Source organism: Epinephelus moara, chromosome 1, assembly GCF_006386435.1.
Source record: "Epinephelus moara isolate mb chromosome 1, YSFRI_EMoa_1.0, whole genome shotgun sequence".
Lineage (NCBI taxonomy): Eukaryota > Metazoa > Chordata > Actinopteri > Perciformes > Serranidae > Epinephelus > Epinephelus moara.
Window position 1 is genome coordinate 37,195,448 of NC_065506.1, and position 26,292 is coordinate 37,221,739.

General features: G+C 39.3%; 1 protein-coding gene across 9 annotated transcripts in view; it reads right to left on the reverse strand.

Annotated features, from left to right (window-relative positions):
• Positions 1 to 26,292, reverse strand: part of LOC126395615 (E3 SUMO-protein ligase PIAS1-like) — an 87,650-nt gene that overhangs the window by 18,665 nt on the left and 42,693 nt on the right. For all 9 annotated transcript variants that reach the window (XR_007570479.1, XR_007570477.1, XR_007570475.1 and 6 more), the window contains exons 3-5: positions 1,934 to 2,018; positions 1,690 to 1,828; positions 1,348 to 1,482 (exon numbers count right to left, since the gene is read on the reverse strand). Coding sequence is in view for 2 of the 9 variants with exons in the window: in XM_050053255.1 (XP_049909212.1) it covers positions 1,348 to 1,482; positions 1,690 to 1,828; positions 1,934 to 2,018 (359 nt within the window). In the remaining 7 variants the exon portion in view is untranslated. The remainder of the gene's footprint in view (positions 1 to 1,347; positions 1,483 to 1,689; positions 1,829 to 1,933; positions 2,019 to 26,292) is intronic.

The following is a 26,292-nucleotide window of genomic DNA, read 5'->3' on the forward strand; positions in this document are numbered from 1 at the left end:
GGTCTATCTTAACTTCTTCAGGTAAAGAGTTCATATAAATATTACACATCTGTTATTTAAAGATCAGCAGGTGCAGACAGAAATGTGCTTGTAGATTAAGTGATACACTGATTAGAGTAATGGATAGATTAAAGATGATAATCAGGGATTCAAATAATTCTTTGTATGATCAATTATTCTTTACATAACTTACATTAAATGACAAAAAAGCAGATCACAAGTCACCAAAAGCTCAAGTAATATCTCCAAATATATCTACTTTGTCTCCATTACCAGCCTAAAATGCAAACATATTGAATTTGGGAGGACAGGAAACAGAAAAGAGCAGGCAAATCTTTAAGTTTGAGAAACTTTTATCAGAAAATATTTAGTAATTTTACTTAATAGTAGGGGTGGAATTCTCCAGGCACCTCACTTTTTGATTCAATCACAATTCAGATTATCGATGCATCAAAATGTTTGATTTAAACATGATTTCTTTTTCTCTTTTCTTTAAAATATAGCAGACTGTATTTTTGGTGATCCATAATTAAATAAACAGATTATTTAACTTGCATACAGTGTGGCTCTTGTCCAGGTCACTCTCCCCTTCAACCTCCCTCCATACCCTCACTTTTGAACCAGGGGGTGCCAGTCGGATTGTATCCGTCTGCGGATGCTCACACTTGTCCATTGTGAGACATACATATATATGGGATATACACAGGCCTGCGTATGGTCTAGTGCTTGCACGCTCTATTCAATGATATGTGGTCCGTATCCTTTTCATTTTAAAAAGTTAACTGCATTGATGAATGAATTAATGAATTTGAAAGCACCATGCAGTCTCCTGTGTGTGTGTACAAATAACATGGAGGCGGGAGGGGGGGATGCTCCGCTGCAGCTGCTGTGTTATTGCCAGCAGAGGAGCTGCGAGCAGCCTCTCTCTCTCTCTGTTAGCGCTGGTGAAAGCCAAGACACTGGGAAGGCTAGGCACAAGGTTTTTAGGCAAAACAGACTGAACAGAGATTTTTTGTCTTCACCACAGAGGTTTTTAATTTGGTTAATGCCACAGCATGTGCTGGCCAGCCGGTTTACGCGCTGTTTGCAGCTCCTCTCGTTGAGTGCTGCAGATGCTACACTGACTTCGCAGTTGAGTTCTGCCTCTTTTGTTCCAACATCTTGTTATGAATAAACATTTCTATAATTGATTATTGACATATGTGAATTGATGCCGAATTGTCCACGCCTGCATCACGATACATCTAAGACTTGATCTTTTCCCTCACCCCTACTTATTAGATTACTTTTTTACTCATCAAAATTTTCCCTGATCATCAAAAGTCCCTGTGACACTTTGGTTCTTACCCTTCCAATCTCAGCGGTCCACGACACCACGATGGTATTGGGGACTGTGGTGGACAATCTGACCAGTGAGGTAATGTTGATGGGCCGGCTGGGCCGCTTGGGCTCTACGCCGTTTTTGGTAGGTGGAAGATAACCCTAAAAGACAGACATGAACATTCAAAGGAAAAAGATGAGAAGCAGCCTTTTTGGTGTGAATATTAAGAAGTTAAATTCTGGTGTTCTTTAAGAAAATGGATTCAACACTAACACAGGGCAGAAAAGGTGGAACAATAATCATACAGTGGTGGAATAAAGACACCATGTTTTGCTGGCTGTTTATGTGATTAATGCGGAGCGCCTCACCGGCAGGTTACATGGCTTCCCGTTGACTTTCACACACAGATTGGGTGGAAAATGGTCTTCCTGAGGACAGCTCGTCTCCGACAGGCAAAACCGCAACTGAACTTGAACTGAGAAATCACATTTGGTCCCCGAGATGTCCCTTTGAGCACAGAAACAAATATATCAGCACACATCTGTAGAAAGCATGTACATGTTTGAATTATTCATGGAGCGCATCCTGCACTGACAGCGGCGTTCATCTTACATCGAGCTGCTGATCTGCTGGACTTGCTGTGGCGTTAATGCAAAGGCGAAACACGTCTCCTGAAATCTCTGGCTGTTGTCTGATGCTGCAGAGAGAGGAAGGAAAATGCTTTTTTTAAAAACGGAAAATTACAAAATGCACCAAATTTTTAACAGTGGCCAAATGTGATCAGTGACTCCAAGACAGTGAGATGAAGGAGACCAAACATGACAGTAAAGTACAGTGAATCACTGAAACAAAGACAACAGGTGAAGAGGTGTGTGTGCAGCAGTGTATCAGTGGCTGTCTCCTGTACAAACAGCATTATTAGGTAGAGCTCGCAGGCATAAAATTAGCAAAAGCTAAAAAACACCTGGGCGTCAAAACCAGACCACCTCACACAGAGGTGAGGAAGAGAAAAATGTGTGTGTGTATGAATGTGTGTGTGTGTGTGCTCTATTCATAGGCCCACCGAGAGGAGCTGGAAATAACTGGTGCTACTAACCCAGCCTCCATTAAAGAGACAGCAAGTCTGCAAAGGCAAGAAAAGTTTGTGTGTACATGTTAGAAGGAGGTTAGCAAAGAAACTAAGAGCTGTGAGGAGTCAAACCCAACTGTGTTTTGTATTTGCAGTTATGGAACAGTTCAACATTTTGGGAAATATTTTCATTAATTTTGTTTCTGAAAGTTAGATAAAAAGATCAAAACCACCCTCCTGTCTGTGTTCAGTGTGACACTTGTGGCGGTAGGTGATTAGCTTAGCTTAGCACAAAGACTGGAATCAAGGGGAGACAGCTAGCGTGGCTCTGTCCATAACAAAAAAATAAACTTAAAACTTGACATGTTGTATCTTGTTTAATTTGCGCACAATTAAAAATGCTGAAGTGAACAAATGTTACTACGTTTGCTAGGTCAATAATAAACCTCTGAACTCAACAGTTTAGAGGTTCATTATTGACCTTACTTGCATCAGTTTTTTTTATAGTAGTAACGGCTATAAAATTCATACTGAGCATGCGGCAAGAGGTTGTTTTTCACTTCCTGTTTCAAAAACGAATGCAATGCAACGCACTGTAATGTTCAGAGGAATGAAATTATGGATTGGACACTACATATGTAACAAGAGCAGGTGTTTTTAAAGAGAGGTTAAAGAGATACCTGATGGCACAGAACACCTGCCCATTTCAAATAACATAATATCTGACTGTACAAATGTTAAAATGAAACTTTCCTGGTCTTTTCATACTCTCAATCACTGTATATGCTGTTTTTCGTAGAATTACAATCACCTTTGAGCTGTAAAATTATTATTATTTTTTTTCTGACAGTTTTGATAGAGTGAGAATACTTGTTGTCATTGTTGTAATTAGTGCCATTAGTAGTTTTATTGTGGTTCATTTATTGGTTTTGATTGTTTAGTTTTTCTGTTTTCTTGTTGTATTTTCTTTCTTTTTGCCTAGGATTTTTAATTATATATTTGTTTTACACTATAATGTAATGTTTGCTTGTGTGGACCCCAGGAGGAGTAGCTGACTGATGGGGATCCAAATAAATAACTAAATAACAGGACTTTATTAATTCATACAGTACTGTACACTACAGCATTTACTGTGAGACCTCCGCAGAGTTTTTCCTCATTTTAGGAAGATACACATTGTAGGAGCTGGATGTATGTTCTGTTGTATAAATAAGTAAATATAATGAAAATAAAGCTGAGCACTGTATAAAATGTTTTTAAAGCTCAGGTAGGGAGTTTAATTTGGGCGTTATTGGACAGTCTGTGAGAACACTCGACTTCTGCACTTCTGCTTGGCTCTGTTTTCAGGCTTTGAAAATCTAGCCAGTGACGGGAGACACAGCCAATCACAGGCCATTTTCAGAGACAGCGGCTGTCAAACACGTCAATCACGGCTCGTGAACTGCCGTCAAACTGTCAAACCTGGCAACGCTGATTAAATATGAATCAAAATTCTGTTACTGCATTGCCTGTTTGTCTCCTCAAATGTTTTCAGAAACACGTTTTAAAATGAGACTTTTCTTTTGGCTCGCCTGTTTCCAACATGGCAGCTGGGTCATACACTTTCTCATTTTACAGCTAAACAGTACACTAAAATATGTTTCTGAAAATGTTTGAGATGAGCAATGGGCAATGCAGTAACAGAAGTTTGATTCATATTTGATCAGCGCTGCCAGTTCGAGCAGTCGAGCAGTGATTGAAATGTTTGACAGCTGCTGTCTCTGAATGTGGCTCGAAAATGGTTACTTTCGTGATTCTTGCAAATACCATTAGGAGCACTATGAGGATTATGGATTATCGGCCACATGCACTACTGTCAGGATATAGCAAAAAGACAGACAAACAGAACAAAAAATCTAGAGCCATCTAGAGAAACAGGGAGCACTGGCAGCCTTCCATTCCTTAAGAGTAATCCTCTTTGCTACTAACATGCCCACCATCAGGGACGTCTGTACAGTATGTAGCAGAGCAAGAGCAGCTTCAGAACAACCAAACAAGGCAATTAATGGGTCAAGGTCAATCTTAATGTCATAAATATTACAATACCAAGAGAAGATGTCCTGTCAAAAAAGGATATAGAAACAGTTAATCAAATAACTTTTTGTCATAATGCTAAAAAAAAGTTACCTACTGTAGCTTTAAATTTGGCGTTTGTTTGTTTATTGTTTTTGTTTTTTGACAGCAGTTTACAAAGCAAGACATAAAATATGATAAACAAAGTAATTTCTCCTGCTGTTCAATTTTTTTTTCACAATTTAAGAACTTTGTAGAACATTTTGGGAGAGATTAAGTGTACATATAAGCACCATATGTTGGGGAGACGTGATTAAAGAGACAAAAAAAGTATAGCAGTAAATGAGGTGGGTCTTTCACCCACTTCGCCCAGAATTTAATGAACATATTTTTCTGAAGATGAGGAGAAAAGGTAATTTTTTTCCATAACATAAATATCATTTACAATATCTATCCACTCCTCTAATGTGGGGGTTCAGGAAGCAACCAGTGCCTTGCGAGGGCAGATATCAGAATACCAAACATATCTTTATCAGAACGTTTTGCCTTAAACCCAAACATTCTAAAAAAAATTGCAAAGGAAGATCAGTGTTAAGTTTCTTTTTTACTGCTTTATGAAATTCTGTCCAGAAAGGTCTGATCACTGGACACTACCAGAATACATGCCAGTGACTGGCTTCCTGAAACCCACACTGTCTCCAGTACCTGGCGTCCCCTCCGGCAAAATGTGCTTTGGTGCGATTAAAAAAAATCAATACAACATTTCCACCCAAACTCACACCACACATGTGAGTTGCTGCATTTCCACTGATTTTTTTTCAGTCTGTTCATCTCATTCAGCCATTTTTTTCCTCTCTGGACTGAAGAGACAAATGATCATATTTTTTCAGTAGGCTACCTAAAATTTAATTTGTATTTGTAATATTAATAACTTATATAATAAAGAAATCAATACTTTTGCCACACAAAAATATCGTGATACTATGTTGTATCTATTTTCCCCCCACCCCTCCTATTTACCGACTTAGCTTTCACTAACAATCATCATTAAAATCCTGTTTTCTAAATTCCAGCTCAGATAAACGACAGATGACTCGACTCTGCAGGAGATGTCTCTGCTCTAAAAGTGAAACCAACTAAAATCTTCACTGCTGAGAAAAAGCTTTTAGCATGAACCACAAGAGTGCTCCGTACACCGGTGAGTAAGCATTACAGACCAGTGTTACCTTTGTTATGACAGAGCTCCTTTAGTGTGTTCATGTCATATTTTGTGAGGCATAATTGCTGAATCTCAGTGGGAATCTTTTGGCCTGAAGGCTGCGTAAGTGAGGGGGAAGATGAGTGACATGAATTACCTATCCATGAGCCCCATTGTTGCTTTAATTACTTAAATATGTCAGTGAATGACAGCTTGCACGCAGAGAATCTATGTGCACACATGATCATGAACTTAAATGCACACCCAAAGCACATAGAGGTAATTTCTATTCCATGTAAGCCTCATAGGGGGACGAAGAGGATGATTACTGGACCAATCATGTCCCTCCTCTCATCAGCCTTTCAAACAGCCATTCGTTATCCCAGTAATGACCCCGTCTTACCACCCACATGGTTTATAATTTGTATGGCGTATATTTACTGTATGTTTCTGTTCCTGCATCTTTGGAGCGGCAGCCTGTGTACTGCAGAACAAAATCATACGCACCAAGTGTGCTTTCGAACAACAGTCTTCCTCCTCTCCGGGCACACAGGCTATAAATAGAAAGTGCTCTCTCACTCTCTCTCACTCTGTCCTCTCTTGCTCCCCCCCATCATCTATCCATCGCTCTATAACTCACTCTGTCTCTGGCAGCGGATTTTTTTTTTCTGGTGTTTCAATGTGTGTGGTTAGGAGAGATATGAGAAGGGTTGAAATGAGTTTTGATTGATGTCTTCCTCTCTCTTTCCCCTTAAAACACACACACACAGAAACTTACTCCCCCCCCCCCAACACTCATGCAGACTCACATTGTGGCTTCGTAACTCTGATGATTTAAGATGCATACACAGGGTTTTTATTTATCTGACACATTGCAATATTAAAACTAAGGCTAAGTACAAAACAGTAACACTTCTATGGTACAGACATATTTCTGAAAAGTGGTATCAAATGCTCAGATTCATTCTCTTCTCCATATTTATCCTGTTTTTATTTAAGCAGAGAGTTCTTTTATGACTGCTTGTGTTACACAACATTTACAGGAATAGTTGGACATTTTGGGAAAATTGCTTTTTTGCAGAGACTCAAGGGGGATTTATACTTGTGCGGCAACCAAAGGTGACAAAATCTGCATACCAGCTCCTCTAAAGCTCATTAATTAACATATTCAACTGTGACTGTTTACAAAACACAAAAACTGAACCGTAAATACGTCAAGTTGCAATTTTAGCGATGGTTAATGTGTAAGACCAGTGGTTCTCAAGCGGTCCAGATTTCTCCTTAGTCATTAGTTCAAGGTCCACACAGTTTAATATATTCAGTGTCATATTTGCGTTGAACACGTCTACGAGCTAGTTTGCTTTCTCTGTCAAGTATCTGTCCATGAGTTGCTTACTCTACAGCAGAAAGCCACACTTCAAAATAAAAGCTCTGTGCTGGAAATTTACTGTACTTCAAAATAAAGTGTGTTTTTTTACAAACTTGCGGTTTAGAAAGGACTCACAATCCACTTTTGGACCACGACCCACCAGTTGGGAACCACTATTTTAGACTATTCCTTTGGGAGTAGGGTTGGGTACCATTCATATTTGGACCAGTACTGGTACCAGTACCTAATGGTACCTATTTTTGGTACTTAACTCTCTGTAATATCAAAAATGGAATTACAGTTGTAAAAACTAAGTCCAGATTTCCACACGCTGTGTAAAGTGAAGGAACAGTCTGTGGGATGACAAACCAGAGCACAGTGTACCGCTGTGTGTCTCTGTCTAGAGACAGAACACTCTGTTCCACCTAGGCTGTAAGATGTAGTGAACTTTAATTATTCAGTGCCTTTTTATTGGGCATCAACCTTGCGTACTGTTGAAGGTAAAATAGACAAGAAGCATATATAAATGCTCCAGGTTGCTGTTATGCCTGTGAAACAAAGCTGAGACATGAGCCTGCAGCTGTGATGATTAAAGTAAGAGCGAATCTGTTGCAAGTGAAAAAAAGCATCTGAAGTACTTGCAGTCTAGACGGGAATAAGACTCTTTCAGATACCAAAATTTGCCACGGACCGACTTGATTAACATGAAACCATTCTTGGGAGTGTAAGTGTAATTTGGTCAGTACCCAACCCTATTTGTGAGTCGTTTCCCTGTTTTCAGTTTTAATGCTAAGCTAAGCTAACTTGCTGCTGGCTCCAGCTACATATTTAGCATTGGGACTAAGAGTAGCATATTTTTATCTAAGGCCCCGATCACACAGAAAGCGCTTTAGCAGCTGGAGGTGGCTTTTTGTCATCACTTTCAATGAGAATTAAGTTTTTTGCTCGCTGTTTTAGCGTTGCTATGTGCCTTGCGTTTCTGTGCACCTCGCATGTCTGCGCTCTAGGCACCTGGCATTTTTGCCGGAGAGCTCTGAACTCCTCGAGTTAAAAAACTTCCAACTTAGACCGGAAAAGGGCCCCACGTCATCTCTGCTTTTTTCTCCCCATTGTCCACTGAGGTGATTTGTGAGTTGTGGGCCTCCTGTCATGGTCACGACAAGTTTACAGTTGTTAAACAATGGAGCAGAAACTGGTGATGCTCAGTTGCTCTGCAGGACTGATGGACTCTCTGTTGTTGACGATAGACAGTACGTTGTCAAACTGCCCTCGAGTCATCCTAAAATATGCATGGAAACAGCCATCATTGAGGTGAAGCGCCTGGATCAGCTGGTGATACTCCCTCTTTTTTAGGGTCTCATGTACCCACACAGATCTCCGTTTATCTGCGCCCAACAAACTATTTGCTGACAGCCTCTCACCCTCAACCAGAGCAACAGCAAGTACCCTCTGCCTCAACATTTTGGTAACTAGATACTAATTACTGCCAATTAAAATAAAATAAATAAATAGTAGATTGATTACACTAGAAGGGTTAGGGTAAGGAGGTGATGGGGTGGTTGCCTGGCATCAATAAAAAGGCGCAGCAAGTGTTTTTTTTTTACTCGTGGCATCCAATTAAAAAGCCTTACCTGCAAACTGCTTTCTGTGTGAACTCACAGAGAGAAAGCAAACACAGTTATTTCCCAAAATGTAAAAACTATTAGTTTAACATTTGAGAAGTTGTTTTTTTTTCTGTTAAATTTAAAAGTTTTTAAATAAAACCATGTTTATATTCCTTAATGAAAGGTATCTCATACAGTCTGATAAAGGTATCGCTGCTGCAACAGTATGAAAGCTAAAAATACTGTCATACAGGAAAAACATTTGACAGTTTATGTCTGTTTATGTGAGGTAAATTAACTGAGAAATTAAGGTCAATACACTTCACTTCCTCAGGTGTTTGCCTAAGATTAAATTTTAAAATTCACTCGACTGACATGAGCACACAGAAAAATGGTGACAGAAATATTTTTATCATAGTTCACAGCCAGTGATTTAAAACGTCAGAATAGGCCTGATTAGTTCTTTTTTTTAAATAGAGTTAATCTCTTTTATTAGGCTTGATTACTTCGGCTAATCACAATAATTATGTTTTAGCAATCTATCTTCTGCCAGAACTAATATTTGGAGGTGCAAACCAAAGGCTATTTCTATTTAACTGGTCATCTAATAATTTTTGCCTAAAATCAGGTTACACAGTATTAATCATTATAGTAATGCAGGTTTTTTATGTTCTAAAAACACAGACGTGACCTGACAGAAGCTCCTTGTCAAATATCAAACATGTACATTATTATGGTAAAAACATACATAAATATACACACGTGTGAACTGCGTGTATGGCTTTCGATCATGACATACAGGATGTTAAATGAATTTTTATCACATGTTGTCGAGGCAGAAACTTGCTTATTGAAGGATTAAGTCATTATAAAGAATTAATTTGACTAACTCACATACAGAATGTAATTCCAGTGAAGTAGAGACTTCACTAAAGGACGACACAAAATGATTGGAGCTGCTAGCAGAGTTGTAATTACTGTTATTGAGCACATTTCTGCCGCTGCATGTAATCCTATTTCTGCTTATTAGAATACAAACATTAATAACTCATTGGGACATTAATTTTGAGACACGAGTGTAATTAAGACAAACAAATAAGAGCTTCTATCAGTGCAAATCTCACAGCGTGCGTCACGGAGTATCAAGAGTTTGTTCTGACTAAACATCACAGCTGATAAAACCTCGCTCTCCGCTTTAAGGAGGTTAAAGTGTGTAACAGTGGAGTAAGTGGATATTACTCGTCTCCAAGTTGTCTTAAAGAGAATGGACTTGACGTGAAAACAAGGACACACTTCTACACAAGATTGTTTGGTATGAAGACCTACAGATTCTCCGTCCTTCATGGTCCGAAACCCCTGCTGTCTGCTGTACTGGCCACTGCTCTGCATTTTACATTGTTAAATAAGATAAGATGTATGTGTTGGAGAGACAGATGGTGGTGGGAAGAGTGACAGATGGGAAAATGACCTCCAATGTGTTTATGTTTACAGTAAAGTAGCTAGGACCCAAAACATACAGCCAGTTACCATTATATATATATATATTCTGTCTGCCTCGACTGGAGAAAATAAAAGTAAAAGCACTGTGAAAATAATTGCTGGTTGCAGCCTTAGTTTGTGGTGCTGTTGACTTGTGTTGGGTTAAGTGTTTCGGATACTTACCCTACTGACAGAACCCACACGTAACCTGTACGGACATGTACCTATACCCTGTTTTGTGTACGTTTCAGTTCAGTTCAGTACGCTTATTTTCCTTTTCCACTGTGAAAAGTTGTGGATGGTACCAATGGAACCATTGCGTACTGTCCCCATTTTTGGTCCCCCCTCTGTTGGGGTACCTAGCACACAGATCTGGTACTAAAAGGTGGAGCTGTGAACACTGCAGTCTGATTGGTCAATAGAGGACGGTCACTCTGCTCAGGGCTGAGTTGTGGCTGGTTTTGAGGCTCATGTAACCACTGTTCATACTGTGGAGAGTTTTATTAGTAAACTGTAACTATAAAATGAAAGGATGTTCTGCTGCCTCTCACAGCAGCTTTAGTCTGTGAAAAAACGTATTCACTGGGCCGATTGCCAACGACTTTTAAGGTGGAACGTTAACTTGTAATGTTACTCAATGTTGAGTTTGATCATTATTTTAGTTTTTAAATTACATACACTTTTATTAATGAGTGGATATTCAAGCGTTAATATATATCTGTTTTTGATGGTGTTATGTGAACTAAACATATATTTTTAGTGTTGTGGAGCATCGTTCCTGTGGGCTACAGCAACACTAAACCCCTGAGCTTGCCTGAGAAGGACTAAAGCACACCTGCTATTTTTAAATATCCCATGGAGAGAGACTCTCACCGGAGTCTGTTTGATTTTGTTCTGAAAATGCTGGCGTGAAGCCTCGTTCTGTAGACGATAAACGAGGTGCAGACTTCCATCTGTGTCACCGGTGAAAAGGAAATACAGAGAGTGCTGGACGGAGCAGTGAGTGACAACAACCACGCCCACATTTAAGAGTACTGTCTGTGGTGGAAACGCTAGGGTCTAGGTACCATGTCTGAGGGTTACTTTTGGTTCCAAAGGTACCATGCCGTAACCATTTTTTAGGAAATGGGGCTATAGAGACCAATGAAATCTTGCCAACTAATGGCTCTTCTAATCAACTAACGTTTGGTCGACTATTGGGGGGCAGCCCTAATTTTCACAGTGTGAAATTAGTACTTTTAATTAAGTAAAGGATCTGAGTACTTCCTCAACCAATGCTTAAGACTACCATCATTGGTTACATTGGGAGGAAGGGAACTATATTCTTGTCATTTACGTTTTCAGGTTAGTAACCAGAGAGAAAAAAAACAAGATTTTTTACGCTTTACATTTATGCTGAAAGTAGATTCACGTTTCAGTTCGTCACAGTCACATCTGGTCTGAAAGCACTTTACAGCTAGATTTTTACACTAATACGAAGCTGTATGTTGGTTTTTCATGGTGAAACTATTGAAGGAAATTATTAACAAGTTGCCTTGTGGCGAACATTGCCTACTAGTATGGAAAGTCTGAATATTCTTACAACGCTGATTGTGACCCTACAGCCAGTGAAAACCTAGAAACCCCTCAGTGCTGGGTTTAGTTCTGGTTTGAAGAGAAGACGTGTGAGCTAAGCCACAGAGAATGTGCTCAGCTCTACAGTCTGTCCTCAGCACAACAAAGCCCAGCTGGAGTTTATTAACTTGTTAGTGGCTTTGCTACTTTTTCTCTGTTTGGTGCACCGCAGGCACACACACACACACACACACAGACAGACACACACACACACACACGCACACACAGACACACACACACGCACAAACACAACATACAGCAACATTCACAGGCAGAACAAAGACAGAAATCATTTCAGCGTCACTCAAATTCAAAACTATAGTGCTTGAAGGATCCAAAACAAAAGGTCAGATCTGGATGTTACACCCACTCTCTTTCACACTGTCAATTGAAAACTTTCCAGAAGTGTTACTCCCTCTCCCTCCAAACAGCAGTGATTATCCTTTATTATCTGCATGAGGGTGTCGTACAGTTACATATTGACAAAGCTCATTAAGGCATCCACTGCGGTTCCAGGACTGCTAAGTCTGGCAGTCTGGCAGCTGAACCCTGCTGTCCCTGTTGATGTATATGTACTGTAGCAGGCATTTCACAATGCCTTCAGATTTTAGCTTCATGCAATAAACGCCATGCCCAAGTCATTATATCATGGAACACACTTTAAATGTCTGACACAGTGGAAAAAAACAACGCTGCTTATGTTTGAGATCAGCTACAAGAGCGAGAAATGTTTAGCGGTACAATCAGAGCTCAGGTCTGCCTAATTAGGAACGATGATACTCAGACTAGAGTTGGGGAATTGGATGAATATGTAATTGATTGGAAGGGCTGTGACGATAGGATTCCCTACACATTCATTTATCTGTGACGGGCTGCCACGATTAAAACATCTGCCACCACGTTTTGATTTTCTATTGTTGGAGCTGGACAATCAATTAGGAGCGCTGCTGGAATATATATTAACTGTTTGCTCCACAGACAGAGCAGCACAACACCAGTGAAACTTAACCTCTAGTACACTGGGTCAGAAGTTTGCTTTCACTTACAAACAGCTGCTCCTCTCATCTAATGATCGGATCCGATCAGGTCTGATTGGATTGACTGATCAATTATCCACTATGTGACTCATAACTCCACTAACTGCTGCTGAGGGAAAAGAAGAGGACTTTCTCCAAAACTCTGAATTTAGAAAGGCATCATAGTCTGATACAAGGACACACGGGCAAGATGGAAGTTTACGTTAATAAAGATAAAATATTCATTTTATAAATTGATTCAGTGTCCGGGTTGTGTAAAGGTAGACTAATCAAGCTAATGACATGTTACAGAAATGTCACTGACCAAAGATCTGATGTTCTCTGAGGGGCAAGTAACCCTCCGTAGCCTTGTGCTGCATTTAGGTGGTGTCAGAATAATCTGAAAATGTGTCTTCCATCATATTCATGGCTCATCTAACCCATGTCCTTCACTCTATGTTATCAACATGTTGTTATAATAATAATTTTTATTTATAAAGCGCTTTTCCAAACAGAGTTACAAAGTGCTTTACATGTCAATAATTAGAGCAGACAAGACATGAAAACAACAGGTTCTAAAAGAACCGATAAAAACACTTTATCATAAAAAAACAGAGGAAATAAAAGACTGTCTAAATAAACTTAAAACTCATAGATCATTGACTCGGCTGACCTGATTTCCCAACATTCTGAGCAAAAGAAAAAAATACACAGGCTATTCTCATGCGCTGTTCGTATGTGTACCGACGAAAAGTAATGAAAAAGTAACTCTTACATAACAAACGTAATCGTTCAGGCTGCTTTCACGTGACAAATGTGCTGACAGGAGTAAAGACGGAAGTAGTATAAAGAGCAAAAGTCCTTGTAAGACATTGGGGTGGTGGAAGGGTCAAACAAACACAAACTTTTCCCAAGGACACGGGTGTTCGTGTCTCGTGTGAAGTGAAGTTTAGGTTATTTCAAGGTACATCATCAGGTTACGTTACGTTAAGTATGTAACTTTACATTAAGTATGTAAAATGACAATGTGCAGCTATGTTTCTTTTCTTAAACCTAACTTTCATGACTTAACTTCCCTAAACCTGACCTATGTAACTTTACCATGATAGCGTAATGTGACGACACCCACCCATAATTCTGAATTGAAGCTGTACCCCGAAGCCTGATGTGCACCTTCCCAGAAATGTAACAACTTGTCGTAGCAACACAGACCTCCTGTCTATTTTTGTAAGCTGAACCCATTTCCCTCAGTGGAAACGAAACTGTTATTTACCTTAATTTCACACATAAGAAACAATAAATTGTGTATATAATAAAGCCTCTACAAAAATAGCATTTTAAGTCTTATGAGTAATTTATTCTTCAGAATTTATCCTGGCTTCATATGAGCAGAGGAAATCTCTTCTCGTCACTAGGCTAATTTATACAATGTAAAATGCCATAGGCGTGTGCTAATAATGTTAGCATGTTATATTTGTTACAGACAGTTGTTTTGTCGGTGAACCTTGTGAGTTGTAATGGAGCCGAATTTTGTAACGTTATCTTTGTTAAATGTGGCTTCATATGTGAAGAGGAGAATTTGCTGGTTGCTTGTCTAATTTTTACATTGTAAAATGCCAAAGGCTTGTGCTAATAATATTAGCATGTTGTATTTGTGAGGAAAATGTGTCCAGATAAAGACAAGTGCTTTGTCTGTGAATGCTGCGAGTTACAGTGAAGCTGATTTATGTACTTCACAGAAACCCCGTCACCGACTAGTGTTTTGGAGGTGTAACTGCAGAGTGACACAGACGCATCACCACAAGTATAAATGCTCACAACAGCGTAAGCTATGGCTAAGGGTCTGCCGCACAAGTACACATCCCGGTTTAGTAGGAAATAATGCTGGTTTTATAGGCTCTGAGAGAGGGAGGCCATTTTGTGCAGCGTGTTTATAGTTTGGAGCAGCCAGAGCTCCTTTGTTGATGTTCATTTGTTGTGAGAAGCCTGAGTTGTTTACAGGGAGATAAAGATTTTGCTCGGGATCACACAGAGGTCAGAGTGTGAGCTGGTGAGTCCCAGCTTGTGTTTTGATGTCGAGTGCAGAGGTGCTTTATTTTCTGTACTGTCGATGTTTTGGGAACATTACCTCCATAACCTGATGGATTGATGTCGCTGGCAATGTATATGTGATATAATATCTTCACTGACTGCCGCAGGAGATGTGCATTTGCAAAACAGGATGTACAGAACAACTTGATTAAGTGTGCTTGCTCAGGGACACTCCAGGAGGAGAGATAACTGCTGTCATGGGGACTTGAACCGACAATTCAATTCAATTTTATTTATAAAGCCCAATATCACAAATCACAATTCACCTCAGAGGGCTTTACAGCACACAATATCCCTCTGTCTTTGGATCCTCACAGCTGATAAGGTAAAACTCCCAAAAAACCCTTTATTGGGGAAAAAAGTTCTGACTTTTTGCCAGAAAATATCCTAAAATGCAATTTCTGACATCCTGCTGGTGTTTGTTTCCCACTTTGTATCCCACAAATAAATCAAATAAACAAAAGTGAATACTCGTCAAAGATTGGCCTGTTGCCTAGTTACTCTTGGATGGGGTTGATTGGATCTATTAATTGAACTTACAGTCGAACCTCGCATAATGAGCCGGATCTCAAGCACAGTTTTCACTCAGTGAGTCGTTAATTCAAGACTGATTGTGCTCTACGTTGCCTTCTTGATATCATGCTGCTGGTGATTAATCTCAGCACTTCCTGCAGATGTTTCACAATAAAATCCTTCATGTGAAGTGAAGGAGCTCCTGCTTCTGAACAAGTGAACGTGTTTCAATGTGAAACAACCGAACAAGTCAATTAACACAGCAAAAGGGAGCAGATCAGAAACTAGAGGAGGATCTTCGTAAAATATGATCAAATATATATTAGAGGTAAAGGCTTGTCTCTGATGACAGCCGATCTGAAGTAAAGGCCTGGCTCTCTTCACCCTTTTATCTTTGTGCTTTGGTTAACTGACAACTTAATAATATATTTATACAACACAACATATAATACTTTGTCAAGGATAGAATGAAAAAGTCCTGAACTTATTTCAGCTCTTGTCCCTGGTGTTTACCCCGCTGAACAACCTTTATGAAGACAGAGACAGTCTGACATTAGGAAATATTAGAAAACAGGAATTTGGACAAACTAGAAAAGGCTGAGGTACACAAAAACAACCAGCAGTGCCCAACCTGCATGTTCATAAACTTGCAGCTGGAGAAACACAGGGACAAATAACATTTTCTCTGGTTGTACTTAATGTCATGTTACTGCTGGTTACACCCAAAAAATTATTAAGAACTACTTTTGAATATAGCAAGGATGAGTTCAGGTTTGGGGAATTTAAGAGTTGTTAAACAACACTGAATATTAAATGTATTCATGATAAATTAATTCAGATATTTTGTGGCTGCTCTAGAGGCACTTGAGCCTGACGCCCTGCTTCAATCAAGGTGACATATGGAACATAAATAGTTATGCAAATAACATCATTTGTTTTTCTAATGAATATGATAATTACAAATATTTTCAAGCAAACACAGTATTTTACATAACACGTAGGTGGTCTTAATGTAAAAATGTTTATCTAATACTTGTGGAGTTAACTCTCACTTATATAAACACTCTATGAATCAGGGACTCCAAAATAGAGCTGCAGCAATTAGTCAATAAATTAATTAGTTGACAAACAGAAAATTAATCAACTATTATAGTAATCGATTATTGCTAAAGTCATATTTTAGGTAAAAAAACAAAACAAATATACTCTGCAAAATGATTAACTGATTAATCAAAATAGAATTTGCAGATTAAATGATAATGAAAATACTTTTTTGCAGGCCTCCTGCACATCAGGGCAAGTTCGGGACTTTTACAATAACAAAAAAGAAGAAAAAAACTTAAATCTTCAACAACATCAATTATGGGGGATTTAGAGAAAATTTTGCCCAAACTTTTTGTCACTAGGCTAATTTATACAAAGTAAAATGCCATAGGCTTGTGCTAATAACATAAGCATCTTATATTTGTTTGGAAAACGTGTTTAGTATAGGACAGTTGTTTTGTCGTTGAACCTTGTGAGTTGTAAGAGACGAATTATGTGCCGTTACCTTTGTTAAATGTTGATGTTGTCCCTGGCTTCATATGAGAAGAGGAAAGTCTGCTAGCCGCTAGGCTAATTTATACAATGTCAGATGCCAAAGGCTTGTGCTAATAACGTTAGCATGTTACATTTGTGGGGAAAATATGTCCAGCAAAAGACAAATGCTTTGTCTGTGAATTCTGCGAGTTATAGTGAAGCTGATTTGTGTACTTGTGTTTGAAATTGTCTCTATTAAGCCATGTTTAATGTGTGTTTTGAATCAACTACACTTTACAGCACTTCACAGAAACCCTGTTGCGGACTGGTGTTTTGGAAGTGTAACTGCAGAGTGACACAGACACACCATCGCACAAGTATAAAAGTTCACAACGGCGTAGGCCATGTGCGTAGGCAACAGCGTAGGGTCTGCCGAATAATTATAAATCCCCCTTAAAAGGGGGGAGGAGATAATGTCTGGAAAGGTGGGGGGACTATTACTTCCTGCTCATGGTATGTTTAATGGTAATGCAAGAGTGCAGTCTGAGGGACTGAACTGAAGCTTCTGTGATCCGATGTGTGTTGTATCAAACATATATTCAAGTAAAATCAACTGTAGCTCATGGAGTTTATTTTATTATACATCAAAATGGAGATTGACTAAGAGTACAATTTTTTCCCATCAAAAATCTAATCAAATCCTGCATTGTAGAGAGGCAAATTACTTTTTAAGCATTTTAAGCATAAAGTTTGTATCAGGTATCATCAATTATGTTGCTCACAGTGTAGCTGACAGGTAGATGGCACTATGCTTCATAACCTGTAACTAAAATAAACTCTATGTAGAGCTGAAGATAGATGACAGTGACCTACTGGCCTAAATGGGCGGTAAAAAACATTCCTAACAATCAAACAGCTGCACCTAGTTATCAAAGAGTTTCTCAAGATTCAATATAAAAACATGAAACCATCAACTGTGTTCCAAACACTTGATTAGACTGACATTTTTTAGCACATGAGTTTCTTCCTTTGTGTGAATATCACAGCAATCTTCCCATGTAACAAGCCATTATGCACAAAATGCTCATCAAACGCGAAATGGGCTTGCATCCTTTTTCTGAAGATATGGTGATTAAATCATGTATAATGCATGTGCACCACAATGATATCCATAATGAGCACAGAGGCATCGTTCTCTATGGAGGACGGATAATGATGGAGATGAGTTCAACCAGTGAGGTCGCCATGGTAATAAAAGGAGTAGCTGGTGCAGCCCAGACTGTTGACCAGTTTAGAGTGGCAGGGCCAAACTGTGGGCTGGATAACCTTTATCCCACAGACTGATAAGACCCAGCAGAGAGCACAAGACTGCACCGGAGGGAGAGGAGGGAGGGATAATGACAGGGAGGGAGAGGGAGAGAGGGAGGATGGTGTGAGCGAGATAATAACTACGATTACATGCACACAAGAAACCAGGTTACTGTGAGACATCAGGTTAAGGCAGGAAATCTGCAAACACGTTTACATGCACCACAATTCCTCTCTTACCATAAACCAGAATTTACAATTTCTCCCCCAACCCCTCTACTGTCTGCTGTCATATTTTTAAGTTTATTAATGATATATGCTGCTGCAGCTAGAGGAGTGGTGTCGCAGTGAGAGGAATGGCTCTGTAGCGAAAGAGCACAGTTTTCTTCTTGCAGTGCATGTGAAACACTGCACGACTTTCTTAAATCAAACTAAATTATACACCTTACATTATTCTCTTGCAGTTCATCCAAACACCACTTACTGAGTGAAATGTTGGGAAATCATGCACATAAAACAAATAAAAATCCTTCCCATACATACAAAAGACAGCCAAGAGAATTGCAGACAAAATTACTGATCAAAAACCAACAAACTCACAGCTTATTAAATTAAAATCCTCAAAAATGTGAGACTTAGTAAGTCGGTGTATAAAGCCAAGAATTAATTAGTGCCTGAAGCCATCACGAGAGGAATATGCATGCTCAAGAAACAAAAGGTCAGAACTAATGTGCAAAAATCATTAGATCTCAGTTGAGGGGGTGAATTTATGGAACAGTTTAAGTGAGGAGCTAAAATGGTGCGGCAGCATACTGTGTAAATTAAAAAAAGAAAAAAAGTTTTGTGTTTGAACTCCTTCCTTAAGCTCTCTAATTTTATTCTTCACACAATTATATCTGTGACTTTTAATGTGTACAGACAAGCACAGTAGTAAGCATGCTGCCAGGAAAGACTGTCTGAAAATGCAACTCAGTCTCACCCAACTCGTCATATACAAACCCTTAGGAAGTGGCCCTCAGTGCCAGATACAGACGCACAGACGCACCCTTTACTGGTGGCATGAGATGCGCAGGGTGGCAGTATTTTTTGAAGCTCTGAGCAACTGTTGTAGTAGAAACAGCAAGAGAGTCTGCATAGGGTGGGTGGATGGATGGGTAAAACAAACTTACCACCCAGGAGCCCGCTGTTTGTGCCCTGTATAAAAGCAAAAGTCAACCGAGCTGTTTTAATGATAATGTAGTGTGCTAGTATGTGTAACATACTATGCTAGTGATTTACGTCACGTGATGTATGTGGCTTATGTCACGTGATGTTACATTAAGTTAGTTGCGAATGTACTTATTTCATGCCAAACTAGGTAACTTTGTTTTGTTGCGACACCTAAAGCTCTAGCCTGGTTCCAGACCATAGACCCCGCCCACTCAACTGAGTAGGCTTGCATCTCTGGTCTGGCATACTGCAATGAATTTGCGATTTATCTCGTCCAAACGATGGAAGGACCAATGAACACCAAGGGTGGCGGCGGGTCTAGCGATTAGCCAATCAGCGCCACGCTGATGTCAAGCTGTGCGCCGGTGGGTAACTGGTGAGGACAGCAACAATAGTCCGCTACAGATCCTACAGACCACATTAACGATGCTATCGAGGTATTTCGCCACTACTCGCGTTAATGGAGGACCAAATTAAGGAAGCTGCTAAACTGGATTTAACGGCAGCTGGGCGTTCACGACGACGGAGACATTTTAAACGGGCAATGCTCGCTTGTTTTCGATAAACTAGGCTTTAGGAAGTAAACCTAAGAACGAAGTTTGTCCCCTCCAAGTTCTAAGTTTATTTTGAAAAGAGACAGTATGTATCTAAGAGGCAGAAACTGTGCACTTTTTCCTGTGAAAACTGAAGGGTATTTTGAGAAGACACGATGAATGTAACCAGTGTAATTTGTTGTCAGATATGCATCTATATTAAAACTTTTTTTTTTTAAGATGGTAATGCAAGAAGAGATGCATGGAATAATTTATAATGATTAAATCACCAGTGAAGTTTACTGTTTCACTGCACTGATGTCATTTTTAACATTAAAGTTTATTGTTAAACTGTAAAATGTCCTGCCTCCATGTCATACCACTGTCAAGTGTTCAATTGCAAAAAATAAGGAATTTTTTTTTACTTCCTAACATCGGTATCGGCCGATACTGATATCCAGTATTGGTTGGGCTCTAGTACCTAGATGACAGATGTGTGGGGACACTGACCAAGTGTGGGTAGTCTACTATAGGAGTTGAGAGTGAGAATATGTTGCAAAAAATGTGCCGATATCCCCATATTGAAGTGAATAAATGTGGGGATAACATGTGTCTTGCTCCTCTGTATGACGACTGGCATAAACTAACCCTTAGGCAATGTTATATTGTTTTCTATTGTACTATTTTTTGGAACTAATTCTCCTTTTTATTTGCCTCCTTTTACTTTCATGCCAAATTGTTTGTGGACAGGCATAAAACTATTTTCTATTCACATGCGTCTGAATTTTACAAAGAACCTGCTGTTCAGCTGTGATTTACTCAGACTCATTTATTCCAATTTTAGATGCAAGGACACCAAACAAGTCTAATCTTTCTTTTGACTGCACTGTGTTCAGTCTCTCATGCACATGCGCTCTTGTAAAAAGAAAAACCCTGTCAGAATCTTGGTTAAGCACATACATGGCCAATAAATCAGCATTCTCCAGCAAAAAAAAAAAAAAAGAAATCTAGCAAACCAAAAGAGCAAGCGAGCAAGTGGGGGAAGGGAGTCAGAAAGAGACTGGAGAGACTGGAGGCGAGGCATCAGGAGAGGCAACAACAATGGGGGAGAGACAGAGAGAGGAAGAGGAAGAGGATTGAGCCATAATCAGAAGATCAGAGAGAAGTAAACAAGCAGAGAAGAAGCAGAGTATGTGAAAGAGTGTGATCAGAGAGTGAGGAGAGTACAGCACTTTTAGAGCGAGAGAAAAAAGTCTCCCAGTCTGCCCATGAGGAGGAATTACAATTAATCAAGTGGTTTCATTACTGCCCTCCATTATTATAAGGATAAAGAGGGTCATTTCTGAAACAAATTCAGATTTTCAGCTCTGTGAGACGACGTGCACCATCTTCCTCTGGGCTTTTTCCTCCTCTCAGTCATCCTTTCACTCTCTCTGCTTCTCTGAGAACAATATGATCAGCATGCATTATTTATTGGGAAAGTACGGTTGTGTTTTGAAAGTACTGTATGTGCAGACGTGTGTGTGTGTGTGTGTGTGTTTGTGTGAATGTGCGATTCAGATTCAAATGAGGGGAGGGTGTGTTCTGCGGGCACAGGTGTACGCCTGTATGATTTCATCACTTTGCATGCAAATTTTAACCGAGGATGGCCGCGGAGACGGAGTGAGGGTGGAAGACAGAGTGCGTGGAGAGAGCGCGAGGAGGCCGAGAGGGATGGAACATGTGCAGGAAATGGATAGAGTGAGAAAGGTTGAGGGAAGGAGGAGAAAGATGGTGTGATGACAGAGCTGCAGGCGCTGTGTTTGTACATGCATCTGCAGGCAAATTAATCACGAGATGGTCTCTTACTCCATTAAAATGCTAATGTAGGAAAATCTAGACATTTCCATATATTTGCAATATATCCCAGAGCCCAAAGACTGTTATTATGCTAAATGCAGGCTGGGTGCTCCATGCACACCAAATATAACGACAAATCTGACCAAGATAAAGATTAAAAGTCTCTTAAGTGGTGAATTAAAGAGCAGACTGGATATAAGAGATGGTGCTTAAATACTGAGCCTCTATCATATTAGACAAGAGGAGATTCTGGATACCTGGACTTATTAAAAGCCTTGAAAAACTATTTTCTCAAGAAGCTTCTTCCTCTGAGTGATGACGCCTTACATCAAGGCACTTTCTTTCTGCCAAAAGTGGAACAGTTCTAGTTCATTTACATGACAGATTTGTGTATTTGCATTTTTGTCACAGATCCTGTCGGCAGTTTGAAGTGGGTGGAGCACTTATAGGTGATGTCACATACATCCCTGCACCAATAAGGATTTATCCATATCTGAATCAGAATCTAAGGACAGTAAGCGGGTTGTTTGCTTCTGGTGCCACTGTTAATAAAATCCGATCAAAACACACCCAAACCTTCCTGATGAAGCGAGTATTTGACTGTCGAAGGTTAAGTATGCAGGATTTATCTAAGGCTCAGGAGGTAAAGCGGCTCGTCCACTAATCGCAGGATCAGCGGTTCGATCCACTGATGGCAGTGGCCGATATTTTTCTGTTGTGTCACATTAGTTTTGCACAGGTTAAAAACGAACAGTGTCCCGTCATCCCAGGGAAAAAAAAATGTGTTTGTGACAGAGATGTTTCCCAGAATGCTGTTGGGAAGCATTTGGGATGACATGATGCAGTAAACGTAATGCTACATTGTGAACAACAACTCTGTGTTGAAATCAGCAGGAGGAGAACTAGTTAACGTTAACAGCTAACGGAGGCTGCACTGAGTTACATTATGATGCGCTTCGGCTCTGCTCAATAAAAATAAGTATTGGGCGAAGATAAATTGTAATCACAAATGTAATGTCGTAAAATTTATTTTATGGACACTTGAATAAATATAGCTGTTTGAAGGGAGAATTTGTTGATGTTTTCACAGCAATATAAAACAGATAGTGGAGAGGGAATTATGATATATATATAGTAAGGGGTCGTACACATGCTGCGTTTTTTGCATCCTCAAATTCATCGTTTTCAATGTAGATGTGTGGCAGGTGTGCTCAAAGGCCAGAGTGACGCTGTCACAGCCCACAAGTGCTCCTGAGCGCCTACTTTTCAGGGTGTTGGTTGCGCCTCAAACAGAGTTTAACTTTTGGAATGCAGCAACGCAAATCGCATGTCATGTGACGGGGAACAACCAATCACAACTGACAGATATCTTTCCCTTTATCCGTAATATCAGTCTGTGATAAATACGGAAAAGTTGATCATGTTAGTGCAGGGCTACCCAGAGCTTTACATACGTCCCACAGATGATGGGCCTACACACTTATAAACAGCTCCTGGAAGAAGATCAGCTCTGCATTCAGGATTTCAGGTAAATAGGCTATCATACGGTACTTGTTTAAGGTTGCTTAGTAACCACAGACACAACCTGCCGCTGTGCTATTGAAAGCTGGCTCAAAAACGCCCAGCGTCCAACTTGGCATTTTCCAGGCGGTTACAGATGCGGCATGTGTACGGGCCCTGAAAAGGCTTTTTAAAGCAGTTACTTTTTTATAGGATATTGTTAGAGCCATTTCTAGAAAGTCCTAATTTCTTACTTTTTTGAGTCACTTGAATGCGCCACCTGACCTTGAATCTGGGGAACCTTTAATTAAGGGCAGGTGTGCTGATGTGAGTGTGGAGTGTGGAAAACACCATGGGGTTACAGTCTTTAACTGCTGGCTGTTTGGTTAATCTTAGTTTTTACTGTTTGATGAAGTCGTTTCATGCCCCATTGATTTGAAGTTTGTTTTTGTAAAGGCCTGTTTATATGGGGAATGTTTGTTTGGGGATTTTGTTTTCATTTTTTAAGCACATCATCCTGCAACTCTCCACACATCCTGCAAATCAGTAAACTCTTAAACCAACTGAAGCACCTGGATCATCAAACAGTGAGTAAAGCTAAATACAAAACAGTGTGTTTATCTTATTATGGTGTCTATATTTTGAACTTATTTGGAAGATGCAACAGATACTTTTCATGTAAAAGGTTATATTAAAGGTTGTTTCTTTAATTTTTATATGATTAAATTTGTGCTTATTCGAAGATAATGGCGATAACTTAAGTTGTTGCATGCTTAGTCATGAAGATTTAATGGTAATAGAGAAAAAGAGCTTTATGTTCTTACTGTTGTTTTCTGACAACTAACTTACATAATATGCATCTTCTCTTATTGTGGACTCGACTGTTTCCCTGCATGGAAACAGAGCTGAGTTTTGTTCAGGAAGTGAAGAGGTGATGGTTTTATGCAGAACTGTTTTCTCAGCAGTGCTGCAGACTGACGGCTCAACCGCTGTACCTGAAAGGTTTCCTTAAAACATCCTAAATGTCTCGGCTCTTATTACTCACTTAATGTGGTATCCTAGGAGACGTGTGACTCTGTTTAAATAAATGCAGCACTGTCAACATATGTTGTTGAAGGTCTACCTGCAGTGACTCATTTATATTCAGTGGCTCCACGCTGATGTAAAAATTGGTCTCACAGCAAGAAATATACACGTACAATGAAAATATAATGACAATTCATCATGTGGCAAAACAAATTCCAGCATAGCAGTCTATATATAACAATATAAATATCTAAATAAGCCATTACTCATCTGTGATGCAAAGTGAAATGTGTCCAGTGGCTGAATGTCACTCTCAAAATTACCATCACTAAATATTTTTCCCAAGCTTGTGACTAAATGGAGGCTCTTATTAATGGAAATAAACACCTGAGCATATACTACTGCTGTTAGGTAAGTAGCATAAACTGTGTATAAAGATGGACGACATTACAGCTCCCCCAAAATTTAGCTGAAACATCTTGATCACTCCCTTGATGAGACATGGACCAAACTAAAATATCAGAGTACACGTTAAATAAATTTTTCCCAAACATGTTTTCTGTCGTTTTAGGTAGTTGTTATCACATGTTTAAAGCTATAGTTGGTAACTTTCATGTAAATAACATTGTGCCGTATTTGCTGAAACTGTCACTGTATTCTGAAAGAAGTACGAGACACAGTCTGTGAAAAAAATCATGTCCGACCTCCGCTTCCTACTGTTTCTAATGGTATTCGCTAGAATTAGACTGCGGCGTGGCAGCAACAACCAATCAGAGCCAACGAGTCTCTCTCACAGCTGTCAACCAAGTCATTCTGCGGTCAAACTATCAAAATAGGCAGAGCTGATCAAATATGCTGGAATTTGTTTTGCCACATGATGAATTGTCATTATATTTCCATTGTACGTGTATATTTCTTGCTGTGAGACCAATTTTTACATCAGCGTGGAGCCACTGAGTAGTCTTTTCCATTTTATTTGCAGATGACACAAATCTGGTTCTTTCCCACAAACATTTCAAAACTCTTATTGAAGAAGCCAACCTCAGTCTTTCAGTCATTTCCATTTGGTTCCAATTGAACAAATTATCACTTAATATCAAAAAAACTAATTTCATATTATACTCTGGAAGGAAAAAATACGACTCAGAACAAGCTGACCTTTTTATTCAAGGTAATAAAATCAATAAAGTTTCCTCTGCTCGATTTCTGGGTGTAACTGTCGACGAAAAATGTTGTTGGAAAGAACAAATTAATGCTGTGTCTACCAAAGTCTCAAAGTCGATGGGAATTATTAGAAAAATCAGTCCTTGTCTTAATAGATCCTGTCTGTTAACTTTGTATTATAGTCTTGTGTATCCATACCTCATATACTGTAATCTTGTCTGGGCCAGCACTTGTCGCACATATCGCAACAAACTCTATTTACTCCAAAAAAGATTTGTTAGAACAGGCACAAGGTCACACTTCCAAGCCCCATCTGCTCCCCTTTTTTAAAACTTAAGATTCTAACCATTTTTGATATTAATTCAATGCAGATCTCTATCCTTGTTTACAAGTCCCTTTACCTGAGCTATGCACTACCACTCCACTTCCAACAATACTTTTGTACAAAATCCAATCTTCACAGCTATTCAACTCGACAATCATCTCATCTTCATCCGCCCCGTTGTCACATGACTAGAGGGCAATATAATATTAAATACAGAGGGGTCTCTCTGTGGAATAAAAACTCAAATTCAGCACCTAGCACTCCGTCCCTCCCTATATTCAAAACTAAATTAAAAAACAAACTCATTGCTGAGTTGTAAACAACTGCTGACCTGGACTATCATCCAAGTATTGTTTTGTTGTGTACCTCGGTAGCTAGACACCTTATTCTTCTACTTTCAGCTTAACTTTGTCCCTCTTACTTATGTTCTGTTTTTTTGTGTTTTCAACAACTTCTTCTTGTTATATTCTATGTTCTTTACTTAGTACTTATTTTAATTTTGTCCATTCTATCCATACTGTGTTTCTTTCTTTTTTTTAAATGA